General features: G+C 41.3%; 2 protein-coding genes across 6 annotated transcripts in view; one reads left to right on the top strand and one right to left on the bottom strand.

Annotated features, from left to right (window-relative positions):
- The first annotated feature begins 9,974 nt into the window (after nucleotides 1-9,974).
- The window catches only part of ORC2 (origin recognition complex subunit 2), a 60,103-nt gene continuing 49,686 nt past the window's right edge, over nucleotides 9,975-20,391 (top strand). For 2 of the 3 annotated variants that reach the window (XM_005573888.4, XM_045368357.3), the window contains exons 1-4: nucleotides 9,975-10,145; nucleotides 14,293-14,341; nucleotides 15,629-15,732; nucleotides 16,233-16,376. In XM_005573888.4, coding sequence (XP_005573945.1) covers nucleotides 15,639-15,732; nucleotides 16,233-16,376 — 238 coding nt within the window. In that variant the 5' untranslated portion in view covers nucleotides 9,975-10,145; nucleotides 14,293-14,341; nucleotides 15,629-15,638. Of the gene's footprint in view, nucleotides 10,146-11,252; nucleotides 11,322-14,292; nucleotides 14,342-15,628; nucleotides 15,733-16,232; nucleotides 16,377-20,391 lie in introns of all 3 variants that reach the window. The other variant, XM_005573889.4, reaches the window with a different exon arrangement.
- Nucleotides 12,471-20,391, bottom strand: part of NIF3L1 (NGG1 interacting factor 3 like 1) — a 105,353-nt gene continuing 97,432 nt past the window's right edge. For all 3 annotated transcript variants that reach the window (XR_012421361.1, XR_012421357.1, XR_012421359.1), the window contains one exon: nucleotides 12,471-12,813. The gene's annotated coding sequence lies outside the window, so the exon portion shown is untranslated. The remainder of the gene's footprint in view (nucleotides 12,814-20,391) is intronic.

Raw genomic sequence — 20,391 nt, 5'->3', positions numbered from 1 at the left:
GAGATTCACAAACTGACAGTTACAATTTTTTCCCTTTATTAGAAATGTAATGGTTGTTCATTTACAAAATACAGAAAAAGGGCCGGGTGTGGTGGCTCATGCCTGTAATCCCAACACTTTGGGAGGCCGAGGTGGGTGGATCACCTGAGGTCAGGAGTTCGAAATCAGCCTGGCCAACATGGTGAAACCCCATCTCTACTAAAAGTACAAAAATTAGCCAGGCAGGGTGGTAGGCGCCTGTAATCGCAGCTACTAGGAAAGTTGAGGCAGGAGAATCACTTGAACCTGGGGGTGAAGGTTGCAGTGAGCCAAGATCGCGCCATTCCATCTCAGAAACAAAAGAAAATACAGAAAAAGTACAATGGGAAAAGTAATATTTTCCTTTAAGGTATTGTAATATAATTGTGATATTAATAGAATAGTGGCACTTTATATACGCGCACACACACACACACACACACACACACACACACTATCCCTACACATACAACTCTTGTCCAGGTAAGTCATAGTGTTTTATGGTACAAAGATTCTTCCCATGTGAATTAAACAATAACTAACATTATTGGGTGCTCAGGATGTGCCAGGCACTATTCTAAACACTTTAAAGAAAATGCAGTAATTCATTTAATACTCAATACAACAGCATTAGATAAGTACTATTCTTCTTTTATGAGAAAAGTAAAGTACAGCTGTCCAAAGTCACAGAGCTAGTAAGTGGAAGAGCTAACACTGAACATAGACACTCAGGCAAATGTACTTGTGAACTTAAACATCGTGATATACTGCTTAATTGCATTGATTGTTCTCAACTATTAGTACACTTGCTAAAACACCTACCCCAGAAAGCCAGTCCCTCTGTGAGGGATGGGAAGAAAGGGAGGGGTTGGAGCTCAACAGAGCTAGATTGCTAATAGGCAAACTAAATCCATGAAAGAAGCCCTAACATCCTAAGTATCCATAGTTATAAGTTAACTTCTTTCCTATGTATATACAATGGTTCTTGTGTACTATCCTGAGGGAAAATGAGAAAATAGTCTTTTTGTGGTTCACGTAAGGAAGCTCAGTTGAGAAAAGCTATTTTACAGCATAATAAAGCAGAAGAGACTGCCAAAATATAAAACTTAAAAATATATGTTTTTAAGTTTTTTATTTTTAAGTTTTTTCTATGACCCTTCCCATCCACACAAAAAAACTGCCAGGTAGCATGGGAGGAAAACAGAACTTTGTTAGGCTGATGACTATGTTATGATTTAATGTTAAATTTTTAAGTACATGAGAGAGGGGAGAAGAATAGTCTTTTGTGTTTAGGATACGTAAAGGTCTTTATCTGGCCCTGGGTGATAATCCAAATGCGATAGATATAATCTGTGATAATAGGCTGGGCGCAGTGGTTCATGTCTGTAATCCCAGCACTTTGGGAGGCCAAGGCGGGCAGATCATCTGAAGTCAGGAGTTTGAGACCAGCCTGGCCAACATGGCGAAACCCTGTCTCTACTAAAATTAGCTGGGTGTGGTATTGCACCCTTGTGATCCTACCTATGCTGAGGCACGAGAATCTCTCGAACCTGGGAGGCGGAGGTTGCAGTGAGCCAAGATCGCACCATTGCACTCCAGCCTGGGTGACAGAGTGAGACCCTCTCTCAAAAAAAAAAAAAGGCCGGGCGCGGTGGCTCACGCCTGTAATCCCAGCACTTTGGGAGGCCGAGGTGGGCGGATCACAAGGTCAGGAGATCGAGACCACGGTGAAACCCCGTCTCTACTAAAAATACAAAAAAATGAGCCGGGCGCAGTGGCGGGCGCCTGTAGTCCCAGCTACTCGGGAGGCTGGGGCAGGAGAATGGCGTGAACCCAGGAGGCGGAGCTTGCAGTGAGCCAGGATCGCGCCACTGCACTCCAGCTTGGGTGACAGAGCAAGACTCCGTCTCAAAAAAAAAAAAAAAAAAAAAAAACTGAAACAATGCTAATAGTCTCAAAACAAAACATTCTTATCCTCTTATATTCAATAAGCTTTTTATTTTATTCTCTCCAATATTCAGTAGGGAATTCCCCAAACATACTCCCCAAACATAGGCTTTCTTCACTTCCTCCAAGTAAAATTACAGAATGTTAAGAAATCTATATATATTTCCTTTATTTACAAACGTTATATTGACTTTATACACACTGTAAAACTCAGAATTGTTTTTTGTGTTTTTTTTTTTTTGAGACGGAGCCTCGCTCTGTTACCCAGGCTGGAGTGCAGTGGCGCGATCTTGGCTCACTGCAAGCTCCGCCTTCCGGGTTCACGCCATTCTCCTGCCTCAGCCTCCCAAGTAGCTGGGACTACAGGTGCCCACCACCACGCCCGGCTAATTTTTTTTTTTCCGTTTTTTAGTAGAGATGGGGTTTCACCGTGTTAGCCAGGATGGTCTCGATCTCCTGACCTCATGATCCGCCCGCCTCAGCCTCCTAAAGTGCTGGGATTACAGGCGTGAGCCACCGCGCCTGACCAACTCAGAATTGTTTTCAAAAACTAATTGCCCATTATTGTAATTACTCTGTGTACTTTTTTTTTTTTTTTTTTTGATACGGAATTTCACTCTTATTGCCCAGGCTGCAGTGCAATGGTGTGGTCTTGGCTCACTGCAACCTCTGCCTCCTGGGTTCAAGCAATGCTCCTGCCTCCACCTCCCAAGTAGTTGGGATTACAGGCGCCCACCACCATGCCCAGCTAATTTTTATATTTTTAGTAGAGACGGGGTTTCACTATGTTGACTAGGTTGATCTCAAACTCCTGACCTTAGGTGATTCACACCCACCTCGGCCTCCCAAAGTGCTGTGATTACAGGTGTGAGCCATCACACCCAGCCATCTGTGTACTTTTTTTTTTTTTTTTTGAGACAGAGTCTTGCTCTGTTGCCCAGGCTGGAGTGCAGTGGTGCAATCTCGGCTCACTGCAAGCTCTGCCTCCCGGGTTCATGCCATTCTCCTGCCTCAGCCTCCCCAGTAGCTGGGACTACAGGCACCCACCACCACACCTGGCTAATTTTTTGTATTTTTAGTAGAGACGGGGTTTCACCGTGTTAGCCAGGATGGTCTCAATCTCCTGACTTCGTGATCCACCCCTCTCGGCCTCCCAAAGTGCTGGGATTACAGGCGTGAGCCACTGCGCCCGGCCCATCTGTGTACATTTTTAAGGATTACCGTGTCAAATCTTTCACTACTTACTTGATGATGTCATCTCATGTGTCCTCACTGACTGCTTCACCATCCCTGGTACAAAAAAAAATATCCTGGAGGTTTTGGCTGCCATATTCTCTTTTATTCCTAGATACTCAGATATAATCACTTTTCCCGAGCATGACTGAAATCAAATTGACATATAAAAAAATTTCAGGGTAGATGTTATTTGCTGAGGCATGTGTCACTGACATATTAGATCTATTGAACCTTTATCAAGTGTGTGTTTAACATACAGGATCTAGGCCACTGCATATCTCACAAAAATTTTTATTGCCAATTTTTAATTCTCTCTAGCTCACTGGTTCTCAGTCCTGGCTTCACATTAAAATCATCTGGCCGACTGGGCGCGGTGTCTCAAGCCTGTAATCCCTGCAGTTTGGGAGGCCGAGGTAGGTGATCACCTGAGGTGAAGAGTTTGAGACCAGCCTGGTCAACATGGTGAAACCCCATCTCTATTAAAAATACAAAAGAATTAGCTGGGTGTGGTGGTGGGCGCCTATAGTCCCAGCTACTCTGGAGGCTGAGGCAAGAGAATCACTTGAACCCAGGAGGTGGAGGCTGCAGTGAGCCGAGATCGCACCACTGCACTCCAGCCTGGGCAGCAGAGTGAAAGTCTGTCTCGAAAAAAATAAATAAAATCATCTGGGTAATTTTTTAAAACAATTCTGATGACCTGGCCCCACGCAGACTCTCAGGGAGTAGGATCTGGCATCACATAGTTTTCAAAGATCCCCAGCTAATTCTCAATGTGCAATCAGGATTGAAAATTCTCTTTAATGCTATACCAATCTTTGGCATAGGTAAGCTTTCTCTCTTCTGTCCAGAACCTGACTCAATAATAAAATTTTCCTAGAGAAATACCTAGTATAGTAACTGACAATATAAGAAAGAAGTATTATTAACCCATTACATAAATATACCTCCACCCCAAAGAATAGATCCATCCCTATCAATGCTTTAGTCTGCCTTCTCTATTCCCTAACTCAGGCCACTGAACACTGTAGGTGTTAATACATCTTCATTGGCCCCTTGCACTTCTTGGCCCGTCCCCTTTCTCATTCCCTTTAGTTTCTATTCCACAGCTTCGGCACATAAAGTATCACTTTCTCAGCAGCCTCAACTCTTTTTCTATGAAATGGAGGCCATGATGCTAGAATGAATGTTCTTTATTTCCTATTTCCCACTACCACTTCAAAGTTCTGAACTATGTCTGCAACTATCCTTATCCCCTTGCTGCCTGTCTCAGATGAGAGGTATCTCACATTTCTTATTTTTCTCACAGTCCCTGCAGTTCTCATTTTCACCACTTGGCTTAAATCTATATACGGATGACCCTAGATCTGTATCTCTAGGCCTAGACCTCTTGAATGTTCGACTTTTAAATCCAACTGGCTGCTGGATAGCTGGATATCTCTTGGGCACTTCAAAGTTAAGATGCCTCAAACTAAACTCATCTACCTTTTTCCTCTATCAGTAATCTATCTCTCACATCACACCAATGAACTAACCCAGGCAACCAAGCCAGAAACCTGAGAATTATATCTCCTCTCTCCCTCACCTCTATTATCCAGTCCCCAAATCCTGCTGACTGCCCCCTTTTTTCTTCCAAATTAATCCTTCCCACCTTTACTACTAAAGCACAAACTCATATCCTCTTCATATCGACTGCTTCAATAGCCTCCTAACTAGACTCCTTGCCTGTAAATTTATCCTTCTTAGTGATGGATATTAAATGCTTATCAGTACCCTGGTTAAAATTATCCAGTGGTTCCAATATAGGGGATAAATTCCATGTTATTTAGCCTGCATACAAGGCCCTGTGGCCTACTTCTACCCCATCTCCTATCATTCTTAAGTAACAACAAAGTCCTTTGTACTACCACATTCATTTGTACAATCACACCCTTTGTCCTTTGTACTACCACACCCAGTTTGTACTCTTACTGAAATGTCTTCTCTAGTACTTTCTCTTTTGCTTAAGTCTACTTGTCTTTTGAAATTGGATTGGCTGTTCCTCTGCTATCCCCCAACCCAACCCCTAGATTAAGCTAAATGGCCATTGTCCTTGTAGTTCTCAGTACACCTTTTTGAATTTTTTTTTTTTTTTGGTACAGATGGGGTCTCCCTATGTGCTCAGAGTGACCTTGAACTCCTGGGCTCCAATGATCCTCTCACCTCAGCCTCCCAAGGTGTTGGGACTACAGGTGTCAGCCACTGGGCCCAGCCTACACCCTTTTGTGTCGAAATTACCTGATTCTTTCTACTAAACTAAAATCTAAATTCCTTAAGGGTAAGGGCCATACCTGGGCATTATGCCCCTGGTAGAGTTAGGGGCTCAAAAATTTTATTAAGTAAACTATTTAAAGACCCAGGGAGAAAATGGATTTTTTCAAGGAGCAATAGCATCAATATAATGCTTTTCACAATACTGGCAAAGACAAAAGTTAACTGAGTTTCCCAAACTTAGGGACCAATATAAATGTATCTTAACTTGTTCATAAGACCTACTTGGTTCTGGTTGCTTAATCTAGATCTCTCCCTGATACCTATACAGCTATTTAGGTTATATTTCCATTTGGAAGATATGAACTGAGATCATATTCTTGAATTTGATCAAGTAAAATATGGTTTGGGTAAAAAACCTTGTTTGAACATAAAAATGAACTTAAAAAAGATTTCATTTTTTAACTCAGTCATCTTGAAGAAGAATATAAAGATTCTGATTTTCTTCAGTGTGCTGACAGATGAGATCACTGGTGAAGAAAAAATATAAGCTGATACCATCTTGATTCTGCAGTCTATTTAAAAATTAAAACTTTAAGAATTATTTTCTCCTTAAAGAATCTAAATTTGATGACTCACATTCCTTTTTACATTCCTTTTTTAATAGATATAAAACGTCAAGAGTTTATTACAATTTTGAGTAAATTTTCTTCTGGGTTCTACATAGAATGTTTGCTCCTACTTTATTTTTTTCTTTTTCAGAGCTGAGACTTTATCCCAAAGTTTGGTAATGCTAAAATTGATCAGAAGCTCAGCGTGCAGGGACAGGGCTTATCAGCTAGTAGGTGTCAGTGTAGGTCTATATTGATAAACTGGCTTTTTCAGTTGGGGCCTCCTGTCTTTTCTGATTAGCTTGCCTGAAAAAGTCTTTAAATTTAATGCTCAGGGGATATATGACTCATTGCCAGCGTTCTGGGAGCCAAGTAAAACAAGGTCCTAAGCTTGTCCTCCCCATTTCAGTATGACCTCATTTCTACTCTCAGTTGTGCCTAGTGGTAGAGTCTAGATCCTCTCGGTTCACCTTGTAATCTCCTGGTCCTCCACAAAGTATGACAGGAGATCTAGCATCTAACTGTTTCAAGACTTCCAACCGATCTTCCAGTCTCAGCTTCATACTCCTTTTTTTTTTCCCCCAACCAATCCTCCAGTCTCAGCTTCATGCTTTTTTTTTTTTTTTTTTTGAGACAGAGTTTCGCTCTAGTTGCCCAGGCTGGAGTGCAATGGCACGATCTCGGCTCACTGCAACCTCTGCCTCCCGGGTTCAAGCGATTCTCCTGCCTCAGCCTCCCAAGTAACTGAGGTTACAGGCATGCACCACCACACCTGGCTAATTTTCTACTTTTAGTAGAAACGGAGTTTCACTATGTTGGTCAGGTTGGTCTTGCACTCCTGACCTCAAGTGATCCACCTGCCTTGGCCTCCTAAAGTGCTGGGATTACAGGCATGAGCCACTGAACCAGACCCATGCTGTTGAGACTACCACCTGGAGTTCTGTGACAGGAATAGGCTTATTACTGGCTTCCCCCTCTGCAGGCCTGGATTCCAGCTAACCAGCTTACGTTAACCTGTTTTTCTAGTTTGTTAATTTTTTTTTTTTTTTTTTTTTTTTTTGAGACGGAGTCTCGCTCTGTCACCCAGGCTGGAGTGCAGTGGCCAGATCTCAGCTCACTGCAAGCTCCGCCTCCCGGGTTCCCGCCATTCTCCTGCCTCAGCCTCCCGAGTAGCTGGGACCACAGGCGCCGCCACCTCGCCCGGCTAATTTTTTGTGTTAGTTTGTTAATTTTATGTTTATACTTCAATAAAAAATTCTGATTGTTATTTTAGTGGTATTTAAAAGGTCTTCAATTCACCCTGTTTCATAGATTAGAGATTTTTTAAAGCCAGTCCCTAAATTTCAAACTATTACCCAATTAACTGCTTGTGCCTGTACCCCTTACAATATTGAGCTTCTATTTCCCCCTTTGGAACAGTCTACTGCCCTACACAAAATTTCCATGAATACATGGTGAGTTGCCATTTTATGGTCCCCTCTGACTTCAACTTCCTGCTGCTCCTAAATCCTGTGTCTCCATTCTGAAGGTATGGCTCTTTGTTTTTATCTTAGTATCAATCTAAATGCAAAACTCAGCTCCTTCCCTCTATTTTCCACACATATGCCATAAAAACTACATCCAAACCCACCACTCACACCAAGGCCTCTGTGGTCTGTAGAAGCCTTTTTTCAAGATGTGGAAAGAAGAGGAATGAAGGGGAGTTTACTGACATCAGAGAAATATTAAAAAACAGCCAGGTGCAGTGGCTTACTCCTGTAATACCAAAACTTTGGGAAGCCCAGGAGGGTGGATCACTTGAGCTCTGGAGTTGGAGACCAACCAGGGCAATATGGTGAAACCCCCTCTCTACAAAAAATACAAAAGTTAGCCGGACATGGTGGCGTGCGCCTGTAGTCACAGCTACTCAGGAAGCTGAGGTGGGAGGTCTGGTTGAGAATAGATACTCCAGGCTGCAGTGAACTGTGATGTAGCCACTGCACTCCAGCCTGGGCAGGCAGAGGGAGACCGCATCTCAAAAAAAAAAAAAAAAATTATATATATATCTAAAAGACACATAAGTAGAACATATCTATTCAACATTCCTAGATCTTCATCTTTTTTTTCAAATTTTTCTTTTTTGAGAAATGGGGTCTCAATGTGTTGCCCAGGCTGGAGTGCAGTGGCTAGTCACAGGTAAGATCACTGCTCGCTGCATCCTGGAATTCTGGGATGCAAACAATCTTCCTTTTCTCAGCCTCACAAGTAGCTGGGATTACAGGTGTGTATGCTGGGCTAGATAGTCATCTTCACATTTCTAAACACTCTTCAAGCACATCGTTGTTAACTGTTAAGCTATGTTCTCTTTATCTTCTGTCTCTAGTCACTCCCCAAATTCTTTTTATTTACAATGCACAAAAAATTGCCTTTCTCTTCTGTTTTCTTAACTCCACCTAGCCAAAATAGAATAATGAGGTATCAAGGCTACGATCATTTCTTTCTCAACTGGATTTCCTAAACAGCTTCCAAATCTCGTGACTCTGTATCTTCCCTCCCAATCCTACCTCCTTTATCCAAAGATCTTTCAATACAAATCTGACCAGTGCCCTAACGGCCAACTAAGCCCTTCATAATAACAGACCCAACGCTTGGCATTTTACACAGCTGTTACACGGATTTGGACCTTCTACCTGGAAAATGTCACCCCTCTTGACCTGTTTTAAATCTATTCAACACTCAGGTTTCAGTTTAAACATCCCTTCCTCCAAGAAAATTGTTCCTGACTCCTTCTGGACTTTTAATTAGATACTCCTACCATGTGCTCCAATGCACTTCCCATATAATAGCATTTTTCTCAATATTTTCCGTTCAATATCTTCAAGTGCTAGGTAACTATAGTGAATGCAGAGATTGTAGGTGTCTCGCTATATACTGAATCCTTATCTTCTGATTCGCAGAGTACTCTGTAGTTTTGTTTTGTTTTGAGTCAGTGAATCCAAATGAAATAGTACCCTGTTCTTAATACTGTATGGATCCCATCCAGGTTCATTCCTTTTCTTCCTCATTTTCTCTGTCTTGTCTTTTTTATATTTTGGATAGTTGAAGTCAATCATTTACTCTGTCTATTCATTCTATTTCCCCAGCCTCTTCATCCCACTAGCCGTCCGATCCCATCTCCATAATTCAGTGCTTCTCCTAACGTCTCTTTTCCCTACTCCAAACCCTGGAGATGTACAAGATCCTACCTTTCACGCCAAATGAAGAAAATATTTCAAAAAGAAACACAAATCAATTTCCATTACCTTTTTCTTCAAAAGGTACCTGGCGAAACCAACGAACACTTTTTTTTTTTTTTTTTTTTTTTTTTTTGAGACGGAGTTTCGCTCTTGTTGCCCAGGCTGGAGTGCAATGGCGCGATCTCGGCTCACTGCAACCTCTGCCTCCCGGGTTCAAGCGATTCTCCTGCCTCAGCCTCCCGAGTAGCTGGGATTACAGGCGCCCGCCACCTCGCCCGGCTAATTTTGTATTTTCACTAGAGACGGGGTTTCTCCATGTCAGTCGGACTGGTCTCGAGCTCCTGACTTCAGGTGATTCGCCCGCCTCGACCTCCCAAAGTGCTGGGATTAGAGGCGTGAGCCACTGCGCCCGACCCCAAGTACACAGCCACCACTCAGCCAGCTATTCCGCAAACTTCCTCGCATCCACACACTTCCTTCTCCCTTCCCCGGAAACGGAAAGAGGAAAGGAAAGATAAGGCCCACAACTCAGGGCCTAAGGATCCGTTTTCCTCAGGTTTCCTGATGGGCGGGGCCGAGTGGCCGGCGCCGACTGGCCGGCACAGCCGTCGCTCTTGGCCGACTCCTCTTCCTATTGGCTTCCCCGGGCACCGCCCCCTGAACAGGGCGGGAGATTCGGTGTGCCGCACGCAGGTTTCCCATCCCCCAGCTGGCCTGCAGGGCTCCTTACCTCCGCCGTCGTCGGGCGTGAATTACTAGAAATTGGCTTCTCCCGTTGGTGCCGAAGGTGCTTTCCCTGCGGCGGCGATTCAGCGGGGTGTCGTTCGGCCGGCGTGAGGCGGCCGGATCGGCGCCAGGCGGAAACCTAGCGGTGAGTAGTGGGGTGTCGGAGCAGCCTGCCTCCCTTTTCTGCTTAGCTCGCGGCTTGTGGGGCGCATCCAGGTGCACACAGCCCCGCGTCGGAGCTTGGCCCCCAGCGTCCCACGTCGCGCATCTCAGGGCTTTCCCTCGGCACTCGGGGCATGGTCTCTGCGCCTCTCTGCCCCCCGCAGGCTGCCCGGGGGCTCGAGAACCCTTTGCTGGTGGAGCGCAGCCAACTGGCCAGAGGTTGGAGGCGCAAGCCAAAGTCCTTTAATACTTGAGGTGAGAGGCTCGCTCTGGGAGGACCTTTCGTTAGTCTGCCCAGCAGTTAAAAGCCTTTTGTGAAAGGGACGCCTAATATTAACATACCTGATTCCCAGCTTACGAAGCCCTCTGGTTGGAAAAGAACTGTGAAGATCTGTAACGAAAGTGGTAAAGTGCCCTGTGAGGTATGAAGAGGAAGAGATCGCATCCCAGAACCACTGTAGCTAGAACCTTTGATGTCATCCCAGCCTGGAGGCACCCATGTGTCCTGCTAACTGATCGGTCACCTTGGAGCCACGCTTGGCTGTAAAATGTTGATAAGCCAGGCCCTTTTGGTAGAGCTTTTTAATCAAAAAGATGTTGAGACGTTACTTTTCATTTTACAATTGAAATCCTAATAGAATCGTTACACTTTCCCCCAGTTAAATTGTAATCTGAAGAAAAATAGCACGGTCCTACACCGTTGTATAAGGGCACTGCACGTTAAACGGTCATCATCACTTATTGAGCAGTTTTTCTGTTAGATGTTGAATGAGTTAGAGATGTACAAGAAATCTGCATGGTGAAGTTGAAGTTTAAAGTAAAAATATCTCAGTGTGTACTGCAGTAAGGAGCTAAAAAAGAAAAAGGTTAAAGAAAAAATTACCGATAATTGGGAGCATTCAGTGATGCTCTTTTATACATCAGGCACATGATTTCATTTAATCGTCAGGACTTTGGACAAAGTCACACAGTTATAAAGTATGGAGTGGAGATTGGAACTCACGTTTCTCTGATATTAAAATTCTCTCCAACCTTTTTCAAAGGATTATGTTTTTAAAAATTACAGCAAATCTTTCATTTGCTTTCAAAGGAGAGTGTGTTGCTAACACTTGGTGCTGCTGAATTGCTTTGAAGTTAACTCCTTGAAAGGGGTTGACAGGTAAGCACCAAGGCAGTGCCTTGAAGGGTCATAATGGTCACTAAATATTGCATTTTATTGTGTGATTGTTAGGTTTTTTGTTTGTTTGTTTGTGTGTTTGTTTTTCAGGAACTGTTGGAAAGGAAAGAAGGAAACGTTTCTCATGAGGTCTTTGTAGACATTTTCTTTAATTTGGTGATTTTGTACTATTTAGTAAGATGCTCCAAAATTAGAAAAGGAAATGTTTGTATAAATGCATTTGGCTACAAACAAGACTGAGGATGCCTCTGTCCAGGCAATTCTTATATAGAATACCATAGGGAAATTGCCTAGGACAATACTCAGTTGCCTAGAATATTTGTTTTTAAATTTTCCTAGAAAATCTCGTCCCCCCCATCCCCAAGAACAACTAAACTTTGGCCAATAAGAATTATGTAACAGACCTTTACTTGCTTTTTCCTTTGATTACCAGGAAGCTCAGAGCCAAAAATTCGTTTTGTGATTTTATTTTCTGCTTTCCTTTATATTTTTTCTGGTGTAGACTCCCTATTAGCATTTATAATTTATAATTTGTTTTATCACATTTGATCCGTGTCATTGCTTCAAATCCTTTGTAGTACATGGCAGCATATAATTAAGTAAAATAATGTAGATTATGCTGACTCTGGCCATGCTCTTTGAAGTATGCTTGATAGAACTAGTAATGTTTCACCCAATGAACTGGAAAGTTAGAGAAACTATAGAATTCTTTGGACATTCTATAGTTACGGGCTATAGAATACCCTAACCCTAACTGACATGTAGAGAAATAACTAGACCTATTATGAATGGTTTTCAGAGGTCAAAACAAGCATTTAGCATTCAGCACAGTAGTTCACACCTGCAGTCCCAGCACTTGGGGAGGCTGAGGTGGGCAGATCGCTTGAGCTCAGGCCACCCTGGGCAACATGGGGAAACCCCGTCTCTACAAAAAAATACAAAAATTAGCAAGGCTTGGCATTGCACACCTGTAGTCCCACCTACTCAGGAGGCTGAGGTGAGGTGTTGCAGTGAGCTGAGATCACACCACTGCACTCCAGCCTGGGTGACAGAGATGAATGACCCTGTTTCAAAAAACAAACAAAAAAACCCCCACAAAAACAACCCAGAACAACAAAAAAAACCCAAGCATTTAGGATAACATTTTTATTTGATGGCAGGAGAGGTATGTGGTGTAATAGAGTGGTCAGGAAGTTAGTAATCTGCCAGGTACAGTGGCTTACACCTGTAATCCCAACACTTTGGGAGGCCAAGGCGGGCCGATCATGAGGTCAAGAGATCGAGACCATCCTGGCCAACATGGTGAAACCCCATCTCTACTAAAAGTGCAAAAATTAGCTGGGTGTGGTGGTGTACACCTGTAGTCCCAGCTACTCGGGAGGCTGAGGCAGGAGAATCTCTTGAACCCGGGAGGCGGAGGTTGCAGTGAGCTGAGATTGAGCCTCTGCACTCCAGCCTGGGACACAGCAAGACTCTGTCTTAAAAAAAAAAAAAAGAAGGAAAAAAAAAGAAGAAGTTAGGATGAGTCAGACCTGGATTTCAACCCTAATAGACTTTATAATTGTGTGTATTGGCATTAATAATTTAATGAGTTATTAATATTTAATGAGTTAGCCTCAGTCTACTCATTTGTAAATTGGGGACATTATACATATAAAGAGAGAGATGCAAAATACCTATGTGAGAGAATCTGAGGATTTAATGAGCTGGTGTACATAAATGTGCCTAATACAGTGCCTCACAAACAGTGCCCTCAAAAAACCTGTTTCTTTATTTTATACAAATATGTAAATGGATTAAACTTTTTCTCTAATATACCCAGATTCCCCATAATAGGAAGCAGTATCATGACTAGAAAGAAGGCCCAAGAGGACATGTTTTACAAGCAGTGGTCATAAGTTATAGATGAAGTATTTATTATCTTTATTTTTTATTTTTATTTCTAAAATTTTTCCTTCATATCATAGCTAAGTCCATAATTTTTTATTTTTTGTTTAAACAAATTTTTTTGACCTGGTGTGGTGGCTCACTCCTATCATCCCAGCACTTTGGGAGGTAGAGGTAGGTAGATCGCTTGAGCCCAGGGGTTTGAGACAAGCCTAGGCAACATGGTGAAACCTCATTTCTACAAAAAACACAGAAGTTAGCCGGGGGTGTGGTGGCACAAGCCGGTAGGCCCAGCTATATGGGAGGCTGAGGTGGACAGATCACCTGAGCCCAGGTCGGAGTTGTGGTGAGCCAAGAGCGTACCACTGCTCTAGGTGGCAGAGCCCAGACCCTGTCTCAAAAAAAAAGAAAAAAAAATTAGAGACAGGGTCTTACTCTGTCGTCCAAGCTCGAGTGCAGCAATGTGATCGTAGCTCAATGTAATCTCGAACTCTGGGGCTCAAGGAATCCTCCCACTTCAGCCTCCAAGTAGACTATAGGCACATGCCACCACTCCCAGCTAATTGTTTTTTTTTTTTGTTTTTTTTTGTTTTTTTTGTTTTGATAGAGGCAGGGCCTTACTATGTTACCAGGCTTGTCTTCAGCTCCTGGCCTCAAGGGATCCCCCTGCCTCAGCCTCCCAAAGCACTGAGATTATAGGCATGAGCCACTGCACCCAGCCCAGTATTTATTATCTTTGTACACAAAGTATGAACCTCATAGAGTTGTGCAGATTAAATGAGAATACATATGGAGTACTCAAAACTATGTCTAGCACATTGTAAGTACTCAAATTTTGTCCTCCTATCTTCCCACTCCATCCAGATGTTCTCAGTATCTAGGACTTCCTGGCCAAATTGGTAATGGTCTTTTTGTCCTTTACTATACCATTACAACAGCTTTAGCTTTGTAAGGTCTACATGTTATCTATTTATCATGCTTGTCAAAACTTGTGGAACTTGTTTTTGCCCCATTGCTTTCATTTTTCTGTTAGCTGACCCTGACTGAGTTCTTTTTCCAATTACAGGTGACTCTATCTGAATTTTGCAGCTGCAGAATGTGTAGTACCTTAAAAGGTAAATGAAAAGTGAAACAAGTCATTTAAGCATGTTGCTTGTCAAAATAAAACTTGGTAACATTGAATTAGTTCTCTTCCTGCAGATAATGAACTCAGAAGAGATAAATGGCTGGTTGTGGTGGCCCATGCCTGTAATCCCAGCAGTTTGGGAGGGTGAGGTGGGAAGATTGCTTAATTCCAAGAGCTCAAAACCAGCCTGGGCAACATAGTGAGACTCTGTCTCTACAAAAAGAGGAAAACCTGCCTAGCATGGTGGCATGTGCCTATAATCGCAGCTACTTCAGAGGTTGAGATAGGAGGATTGCTTGAGCCCAGGTGGTTGAGACTAAGGCAACACAGTGAGACTCTGTCTCAAAAAAAAAAAAAAAAAAAGGAAGGGAGGGAGGGAGGGAGGAAAGAGAGACACAGTCAATAGTTTCTCCTGCCAAAAGAAAAGGTGAAAACAAGATTGTAAGAAAGAGAAAAGAGAAAATAAATCACTAAGACACCAAGAACACTGAATCTTAGTTTACATTTTTTGGGTAAACTGATTAGCTGGCAACAGTTAAAATCATCATTAGTTATTTTCAGGCCAGTAGCATAATAAGTTCTGAAAGTACAGTTTGTCAGACTAGTCACAGTTGATCAAACTTTTGCTTGCCAAACTCTGGAGGTTTGTTCAGTGAGGAACTGAGTGTTAAGTGTTCGAAAGATTTGTGTTTACTATTTAGTTACCAAGATACCTAGAAAGCCATATTCATATTTGTAAAGTTATTTGGTAAGCATTCCATAAAAGTAAAGGGAGGTGCTTGAGGGTTTTTTATCCAGGTTTAGGACATAAATGAAGTTTAACAGTCTCCCCACAATTGACTATAGCTTTCTAGTGAACAGATAATATAATCCACCAAACCGTTATTCTTTGTTTGGCTATCACTTTTCTAAACACTCATGTATTAACCACCCCATTTCTGTTAATGTGCTTATCTAGATTGGTTGGAGCATTCATTAAAACTTGAATTGTTTTTCTGAGTATATTTTATTTTTTTCTGAGTGTATTTTAGCTACCTTGATAGGATTTAGCTCTTCTCAAATCTCAGACATCTCTTTCCCTCCCCAATTTTTTAGATAAAGAATTGAGTTACCTACAGTCGAATATATAGTAATATAGTAATGCATAATATATTTTTTATACTTAAAAAGACTTTAAAAATACTAGATAAAGACATGTATTCATTATGTGAATGTTTAATTTGGTGGTTGATATGAATTCTTCATCACTTTTGAGTAACTTACTGTTTTTGTTTAGGTTGGCAACAATGAGTAAACCAGAATTAAAGGAAGACAAGATGCTGGAGGTTCATTTTGTGGGAGATGATGATGTTCTTAATCACATTCTTGATAGAGAAGGAGGTACTAAGTGATTGTACAATTTGAAGAGATGCTTATTATATAATGTTTAAGGATTATTTCACTTTTAAAACTTTTAACATTTTATCTTGAAAATATAGCACAAAGGATTGATCTGGTTAGTAAAACTAAATAAAAACTGCTTTAATTTTTAGTTTAATTCTTTCAAACTTTATTTGAAAATGTTCAATAAAGCCTAATCTAAAATGAAATGCTCAGTAGTGGTAGTCATTGATAACTACCCATTGTAATTTAAAATATGTGCTTATTTTGAACCCTAAAAATACACACTTTCGAGATTGTGGGGGTTTTTTTGTTTTTGTTTTTTGTTTTTTAACTATATAAACTGTGGAAGAAGTGGTCAGTTTTAATCAAAGAAAAAACTTTTTTCCCAGCTTTTAAGTAATGACAATATAAATATTATAATTTCTTTACTTATTTAAATGTAATGTTTAGAAAGAATTTATACATGTCAGGCTCTAATTCTTTGGATGTTCTTATAGGAGCTAAATTAAAGAAGGAGCGAGCTCAGCTTTTGGTCAACCCCAAAAAAATAATAAAGAAGCCAGAATATGATTTGGAGGAAGATGACCAGGAGGTCTTAAAAGATCAGAACTATGTGGAAATTATGGGAAGAGATGTTCAAGGTATTTGAGGGGGTGAAATATGCACTCATGTTTCTGCTAGTAGCAAAATTGCTTTATAGGATACACAAAAGTAGTCTGGTAGGTTAAACAGTGGTGTTCTATATTATCGTGTTTCTCATTTAAAAAGCATTTGCTTCAATTTCTCCACAGTTCTTTTTTTTTTTTAACAACCAGTCCTGCACATAGTTTTCAGTAAGAAGGAATCTATAGACCAACCTTTCTAAAGTTATTTTCTTTTTACTTTATTTTTTGAATTTTGCCAGGATACATGTGCAGAATGTGCAGGTTTGTTACATAGGTATACATGTGCCATGGTGGTTTGCTGCACCTTTCAACCCGTCATCTAAGTTTTCAGCCTTACATGCATTAGCTGTCTGTCCTGATGCTCTCCCTCCCTCCACCCACTCACAGGCCGTGGCGTGTGTTGATCCCCTCCTGTGTCCATGTGTTCTTATTTTTCAACTCCCACTTATGAGTGAGAACATGCAGTGTTTGGTTTTATGTTCCTGTGTTAGTTTGCTGAGGATGATGGCTTCTAGCTTCATCCATGTCCCTGCAAAGGATATGATCTCATTCCTTTTTATGGCTGCATAGTACTCCTAAAGTGATTTTCAGGATATTTATTTATTTATTTATTTATTTATTTATTTTAGAGATAGGGTCTCTGTCGCGATGCCATGGCAAAAACAGCTCACTGTAGCCTCCAGCTTCTGGGTTCAAGAGATCTCCCAACTTAGCCACCTGAGTAGCTAGTACTATTTTTAAGATATTTATTTATTTATGGCCCGGCTTGGTGGCTCACGCCTGTACTCCCAGCACATTGGGAGACTGTGGCAGGAGGACTGCTTGGGCCCCAGGAGTTTGTAACCATCCTGGGCAACATAGTAAGATCCCGTTTCTAAAAAAAAAAAAAAAAAATGTTTTTAATTAGCTGGAAGCTGGATGTGTGGTGGCTTATGCCTGTAATCTCAGCACAATTGGGAGGCCAAAGCAGACTGATCGCTTGAGTACAGGGGTTTGAGACTAGCCTGGCGTGGTGGCACACACCTGTGGTCCCAGCTACCAGGGAGGCTGAGGTAGGCGGATCACTTGAGCCTGGGAGGTTGAGGCAGCAGTGAGCCGTGATCATACCACTGCACTCCAGTGTGGGCAAGTGAGACCCTGTCTCAAAAAAAAAAAACAAATTATCTGAGCATGGTGGTGTGTATCTATAGTCCCAGTTACTTGGGAGGCTAAGGCACAGGATTGCTTGAGCCCAGGAGGTTGAGGCTACAGTGAGCTGTGACTGCACCACTATACTCAGCTTGGGTGACAAATCAAGACCCTAGGTCAAAACAAAACAAAAAAATATGTTTCTAACTTATTTAAAATAACTTTCTAAAGCAAGTTACTTTATTTTTACCTTGATCTTTACAGAACTAGGAGGAACATTTCAAGAAGTAGTGTTCTAACCCAGGGATGCTGGTATTGTGTGTGTGGCTTTAATTTTTATATCGAAGCCAGATTCCTGCAAGATTATTCTTAACATAAAACATTTTTTAGGCTTGAATTATATTTTAGTTAGGTTTTTCCTGGGTACAAGGAACACAGATCCCCACAACCTAGCTTAAAAAAATAATGACAAGGAAAGAAATCAATATTGTTGGGCACTAGGAGAGTTGGAACTGGGACAGTGTTAAAAACTGAGGAACTGTGCTTTCATGAGTCTCCGGGTCTCCCTGTGTCATTTCTGTGCATCTGTTCTGATTTCTCTATGCCACTTACTTTCTTCATGTACATGTGCTTTATTCTCGCATACTTATAAATGTACATCAAGTTCCCAGTGTTAAATAATTTGGTTTTTCAGTTCTCTCATTCTAGATTCTCAAGAGTCGATTTAGCTCAATTCATTTTTAAAATCTCGACATAGAAATAACATATAATTGGAATATCCACAGATGAATCACATTTGAGTTATCTGTGCCTATTACTTAGTTCATTAACTATGGGGGTAGAATCATATACTCCCTGTATAGAGTTACACAAAAAATGACCACTGCTCCTCAATAGATTTAGTGGGCTGGGTAGGGTCTCCTATCAACTATCCACAGCTAGACAGTTGACATTTTTTGAGGATATTCTAAATAAAACTTGGTGTTCTTGACTCCCTATTATGCCAGGCCTAAGAAGAGATTGAAACAGTATTCCAAAAATGAAACTTTTATCATAAAAATCATTTCTTTAAAAAGCGGTATGTTTGTTGTAGAAATTCAGTGCTTACGAACCTTTCTCACATAACAGCACTCACAGCAAATGATATTTGGAGGCACAATGGAATAAATAGAGGAGGATGCTACAGACCAAGGACAAATACCCAAGGGTCCTACCCCTGCTACTGGCCTTGACTGGCATCCTCAAAGGCCTGAGAGAATCAGTACTCAGCACATATGAAATCCATACCTTTTATTTATTTATTTATTTGCTTATTTATTCATTCATTCATTCCTCATACTGATTGGGGAGCTTTGCCTTATTTTTTGGCATCATGCCCTGTGTTTTTCAACCTTTTTAAAATTACTGTCCCTTAATTAGCCTTTTTAGACATTTTCTCCTAATCACTTTTTCCCACCCGTAAAATTTCAGTACTATATATATGCTGTATATCTGTTTATCTACTGTGACCCTTTGGAGGGCCGCAGACTATTATATTAATAATGTCAAAGTCTTTTTTCCACACTCCCCCCATACCAAGATCCAGTTTTACCCAATTGGGAGAAGTATTGTACCTGTCAAGAATGCCTGCTTTACAGAACATGGAACCGTTAACATTTCAGTGTGTATCTTCTGTCTGTTCATACATGCATGGGCACACATAAGCTTGCACCATTATGTTTATTTATAAATAGGCTTTTTGCAATTAATAATGTATCATATATACATTACTCTGTCATTAGACATTCTTCCACAATAAGAGTTTTGAAATATATTGCCAAATATCCTCCTAAAGTTTATACAGATTACACTATTTAATCATAGTTACATCTTCCTAAAGACTTGGTTTTGGCCAGGCGCAGTGGCTCACGCCTGTAATCCCAGCACTTTGGGAGGCCAAGGAGGTTGGATCGCCTGAGGACAGGAGTTCAAAACCAGCCTGGCCAACATGGCGAAACCCTATCTTTACTAAAAATACAAAAAATTAGCTGGGCGTGGTGGTGGGCACCTGTAGTCTCATTTACTTGGGAGGCTGAGGCAGGAGAATCACTTGAACCCGGGAGGCGGAGGTTGCAATGAGCCAAGATGACGCCATTACACTCCAGCCTGGGCAAAAAGAGTGAAAATCTGTCTCAAAACAAAAAAAAAGAAATCCCAAATCCCGTCTCTACAAAAAAATACAAAAATTAGCTGTGTGTGGTGGCATGCGCCTGTAGTCCTAGCTGCTCAGAAGACTGAAGTGGGAGGATGACTTGAGCCCAGGAGGGTGAGGCTGCCGTGAGCCACAGTCACACCATTGCACTCTAGCATGGGTGACAGCAAGAATTTATCTCATACACACACAAAAAAGTTTAGCATCTGAACCATTTTTAAGTGTATGGTTCAGTGGCATTAGGTACATTTGCACTGTTTGTAACCAATCTCCCAAATTTTTCTCATTGTACAAAAGTGAAATGTATTCATCTGTAGATGGTCAGTTGGGTTGCTTCCACCTTTTGGGTATTGCGAATAATGCTAGCTGTGAACATGGGTGTACAAATACCTCTTTGGGACCCTGCATTCAATTCTTTTGGGTATATACCCGTAAGTGGAAATGCTGGATCATGTACTAATTCTATTTTTAATTTTTTAAGGAACCACCATACTTTTTGCACAGTAGCTGCACCATTTTACATATCAACCTACAGTGTACAGGGGTTTCAATTTCTCCACATTCTTACCAACACCTATTTCCTTTAAAAAAAAAAAAAAAAAAAAAAAGTAGCCTTTTTAATGGATATGAGGCGATGATTTTATTTTCTTTTAAATTTAACATATTGTGAAA

The sequence above is a fragment of the Macaca fascicularis genome, chromosome 12 (genome assembly GCF_037993035.2).
Source record: "Macaca fascicularis isolate 582-1 chromosome 12, T2T-MFA8v1.1".
NCBI lineage: Eukaryota > Metazoa > Chordata > Mammalia > Primates > Cercopithecidae > Macaca > Macaca fascicularis.
Note: the sequence above shows the minus strand (reverse complement) of the source record. Positions and strands in the feature narration are given on the sequence as shown.